Source organism: Aegilops tauschii, chromosome 2 (assembly GCF_002575655.3).
Source record: "Aegilops tauschii subsp. strangulata cultivar AL8/78 chromosome 2, Aet v6.0, whole genome shotgun sequence".
Taxonomy (NCBI): domain Eukaryota; kingdom Viridiplantae; phylum Streptophyta; class Magnoliopsida; order Poales; family Poaceae; genus Aegilops; species Aegilops tauschii.
This window is the reverse complement of record NC_053036.3, coordinates 119,798,236-119,802,383: the sequence shown is the minus strand read 5'-3', so window position 1 is coordinate 119,802,383 and position 4,148 is coordinate 119,798,236. Positions and strand designations below refer to the sequence as shown.

The 4,148-nt window shown below is 42.4% G+C and overlaps 1 protein-coding gene across 1 annotated transcript; it reads right to left on the bottom strand.

The window, feature by feature from the left end:
- Positions 1-745: 745 nt before the first annotated feature.
- Positions 746-3,483, bottom strand: LOC109777250 (uncharacterized). The gene is made up of 5 exons (XM_020335898.4): positions 3,296-3,483; positions 2,096-2,329; positions 1,936-2,018; positions 1,770-1,851; positions 746-1,025 (listed from the first exon to the last, which is right to left on the bottom strand). Exons 1-5 carry the CDS (start codon positions 3,329-3,331, stop codon positions 972-974), a joined length of 489 nt encoding a protein of 162 aa, XP_020191487.1. The 5' UTR covers positions 3,332-3,483; the 3' UTR covers positions 746-971.
- Positions 3,484-4,148: the final 665 nt, after the last annotated feature.

The following is a 4,148-nucleotide window of genomic DNA, read 5'->3' as shown; positions in this document are numbered from 1 at the left end:
AAGCTTGATACCTCGGTTGGTACAAGTCAAATGACATTGTTCGATAACTGAAGAGTACTACTCAACAATGTGACCGTTCATTATCAATGCAAGAGGTTGTCCGATTGTATTGATCAAGTCAATATTTGGCTAACCCACTCAGGGCGTTCATCTACTCATGTCACATGGGTGTTTAGTTTGAGCCCAAGATAGCTCTAATAAAAATTTGGCTAGCCAATATTTTGGTCAGGCTTTTATTTACCCATGGCTTGACTAACATTGGCTAGAAAAATGAAGTTGAGTTGCCAAATTGTCATTGGCAGACCAAAATATTGGCAACCATCTAGACAAACACCAACCTGACCATGACTACAGAAGTATTGGACACCATTCAAACATACCCCCTCCTAGTAGAGCTAACTCCAAGTCTACTTTTCAGCAGCATGTGCTTCAATAGGCCAGCGTAGAGAGCTACTTTTCACATTCCAGCACAAGAAAGACTGATCAATAGTAACCACACCAAATTTCAGGTTCGCACAATGCCTTGTGAATTAAGAAGCAGGTCATTGCCTCCTTTATGCAGATTATATGCCCTATAAGCTATATAACCAAATAAAATGTACTGCTTAGAAGACGGTAGAAATGAAATGGGTTTCTGAAACATTGGCACTGCTAGAACTAGGTTGCTAATTTTATTCCACGCGGTTTCGAAATTTCCTGTGCAACCAAAATGACCGTCTTGAACCGTGCCGCGCAAAACAGCAAGTTCAGTCAAATTCCAAAGGTGGATGTTGTATAAAATCCAGTGAATGATCGTTGGGAGAAACTGATGGGCAACACCTTCAGCTTACATCAAGTCAAAAACTTATTTGTAAGTAGTCCTCAAAAAGGAAAGGAAGGTGACGAATTCTCGGCAGAAAGTAACTTTGTCCAGTCACCAGGGAGAATAGGTGGGGATGATGGTATGTTTGTCCTTCCAGCGCCACTGAAGCTTACAGGGGTCCAGGGAATGTGCCATTCTCCCGTTGCTCGTTCCAACGTTCAACCTGCATAAAACAGTCATGTTATCAAACTGAGGAAGGCCGTGTTGTGCAAAGGGGTACCTTTCTCTGTAACCACCTAATCATAGGCGATATAAGTGAAGCTTGAGATCTACTAATAAATGAATCAATTTGTGAATAGCCTATGCAAGCCCAAATGCCACCAGCTCATAAAGATAGCCATCAAGACCATGTAAACAAGGTTCACCAATCATTCTAGACATTCTACATAGCACAGCATTATATGAGCTAAAGCCTACCCCCAAAGATAATTTCATATGGTAACCATCTGAGCAAAATTATCATAAGCCATGAAGTATCAGGTTTTTAATTCACAGATGCCAATGTTGCAAGGTTTCTGAGTTCTCCAAATCTCACTCAGACTACAAAATCAACCATGCAACTCAACGAACCCACTCCTGGTGAACCAAGGTAAAGATGTTGCTATATTAACAGCAACTTTTGACCAGAAAGGATGTGTATGGCTAAAGGAAGACTGGAGAGAATAAGCATGACACGAAAAAGTTTGGGGTTATCAAATGATAAACACTGTATTGCTGCATGAGGAAGGTTTCAGGATCTAATGGAAGTCCTTGGATAATTACAGCGCTGCTAGGCAAGTTCCAAGGTAAGCAGGGAAACATAAACTAGCTACCGAATCTCCATATGCCATAGAAAACAGCAATCTCAACATCTCAGGGAAAACTGTCGAGCAGCAGTGTTAAGAAAGGCATGAAACAAAGCGCATACCCATTCACTTGGGCATAGTGATCGATAGTACTTTGCAAACTTTTCACACTCAGGAGCATCATCTCCTTTTGCAGCTACGCACCTGTCACAAAACAACAGTTCTTGTCCATGATCCAAATACACTAATGATTTACCATTTCCAAGAGGCGAAAGGGCAGGACCATACCTATGGTATTCAACATAGCGCGTGAAGCAATGTCTTGTTTGATTTGTTGTGGGGAAACGAAAATCTGCTGGAGCAGTCTCAATCTGTATATCATCATATGTTTAGCGATGACTTAAGAGTTATAGATGTAATTTTTTGCCACTAGTTAGTACTATCATACCACAATTTCTGGTTTCTCTTCAGTTTCCTCAGGAGCCTCATCGCTTTCCTCTGCAGCAGGAACGGTTTCTTCCGCTTCTGGCTCTTTCACCTCAGGAGTTTCACTTTTTTCCTCAACAGCAGCAGCGGTCTCATCAGCTGGTGAGGTTTCAGTATCCTTCTGAGGAACAACTTCGGCCACAGTGCTCGTAGCAGATTTTTCCACAGAGACCTCCTTGGGTGGGAGTGAATATTCCTGCGCAAGGGAGGATTTCAAGTTCTCAAAACTGGGTCTGGAGCATGAAATATCAATTTCAGTGTGAACAGCTAGCGACAGAGAAGTTAGCTTTGATTCATGAAATGAGCAACACAAAAAATACAGAAATTAAAATTCACGCCAGGGACCCAATCCGCAGGCTAACAAATTTCTAGTGTACGGCACCAAATCTAAGCAAGCAGATGACCAACACGAGTTCATAGACCATATCAACTGGTGCTGGAGCAAGGAGCGGATGCAAACACCTCCAGCTTTACAAGGACAGCTCATGTTCTCAGTTGCAGTGATTCACAGGTTATACATTTTTATGCATGGACGAAAAGGTTCAACTATAATCTCAACCACCATCTCCATAGAGGGGAAGATGAAGATCACACACTCATTTGTACTTGTAATCACAGAAATAATGTCAAACGAGCAAACAATATACAACACACAAAATATAAAAGCATAGCATCAAGCCAACTCTACAACTCGGTCAACTAAAAATTGCTGTAATACCAACAGGCACTGCTCTATTCCGAACCTATGAAAATCTGCCAAATTCTATGGAGCCGTGCCTTCGTTCGCACCAAGGCTGCGCAATAAACAACAAAATCTGAAGGCACAGAAGCCACTGGCCTTTGAGATGTGGTTATTTCGACAACAACAAAATCTAAACAAAAAATTATATGGAGATGTGGTTAGTTCGACAGCAACGAACATCAATAACAGCCCAATCAGCTCCAATCGCGAACACAGAAGCCACTGGCCTTTGACACCTAAACCTACTAGTGCGATTCTAGTTCCATCTCGCGGCCTAAATCCGGCGACGGGGTGGTAAAAATAGCCGGATCTGGCCGGGGCACGGCACCGATCCCCGGGACCGGCCGCGTAATCACATAGGGAAACCCTAAGCTGATAAGACGGCCGAGTGCAGACGGATGGAGGTGTGGTTTCCCTTACCTCGGCCAGCGTCGGGACCTTGCCTTCCGCCGCCATGGTCGCGCCGCGGGAGATCTGGAGTCACGCGCGGCGGCTGCGAGCTAGAGGGAAGGAGAGAAAAGACCGGAGGGTGGAGCTGGTGGGCGTCGTCTATCTAGAAGAAAAAAGAGACTGGTCCCCTAGTACCCTCGGAAGAACAACAAAGGGAAGTTGTTTTGGGCCGGGCTATGACGACACGGCCGTTTATATTTGGGCTTGATGGTCCAGTCTTTTCATCTGCCTCAAAAAGCTCATGTATCTCGTAGGATTGTCTCAAAAAAAAATGTATCTCGTAGGAATCCCTAACAAAATGTATCTCGTACGAAAGACATGTATGTTATTTGGTTCATGTTTCTCAAAAAGAAAATGTTACTCCCTCCAACTTTGTACTAAGTTTGCGTCAATTATTTGGGCTGGAGGGAGTATTTTGGTTCATAAGATTGGATTTTCTTTTATTTGAGTCAAGGGTAATGTTTTCCCCCTTTGAAATATAAAAATGTATCTCATAGGAACCCCTAAAAAAATGTATCTCGCAGGAAAGACATGTTATTTGGTTCATGTTTCTCAAAAAAAAATGTTACTCCCTCCGATCCATATTAATTGCATCAGACTTAATACAAAATTAGTACAACTTTGTAATAAGTTTGCATCAATTAATTTGGCCTGGAGGGAGTATTTGGTTCATAGGATAGGATTTTCTTTTACTTGAGTCCAGGCTAATGTTTTTTCCCCTTTGAAATACAAAGAGTCGGTTTCTATTCTTTATAGGAATAGGATTCTATACCTACGAACCAAAGGGCTTCAAAGAAAATTTCCCTACAAATTTTACATCATT

Bases quoted from the DNA above. Each gene is read 5' to 3' on its own strand.
- LOC109777250 (XM_020335898.4), bottom strand. From the start codon at position 3,331: ATGGCGGCGGAAGGCAAGGTCCCGACGCTGGCCGAG. The intron at 2,330-3,295 runs GTAAGGGAAACC...TCCCTTGCGCAG, and splicing joins AGGTCCCGACGCTGGCCGAG to GAATATTCACTCCCACCCAA. The intron at 1,852-1,935 runs GTATGGTCCTGC...GTTTTGTGACAG, and splicing joins CGCTATGTTGAATACCATAG to GTGCGTAGCTGCAAAAGGAG.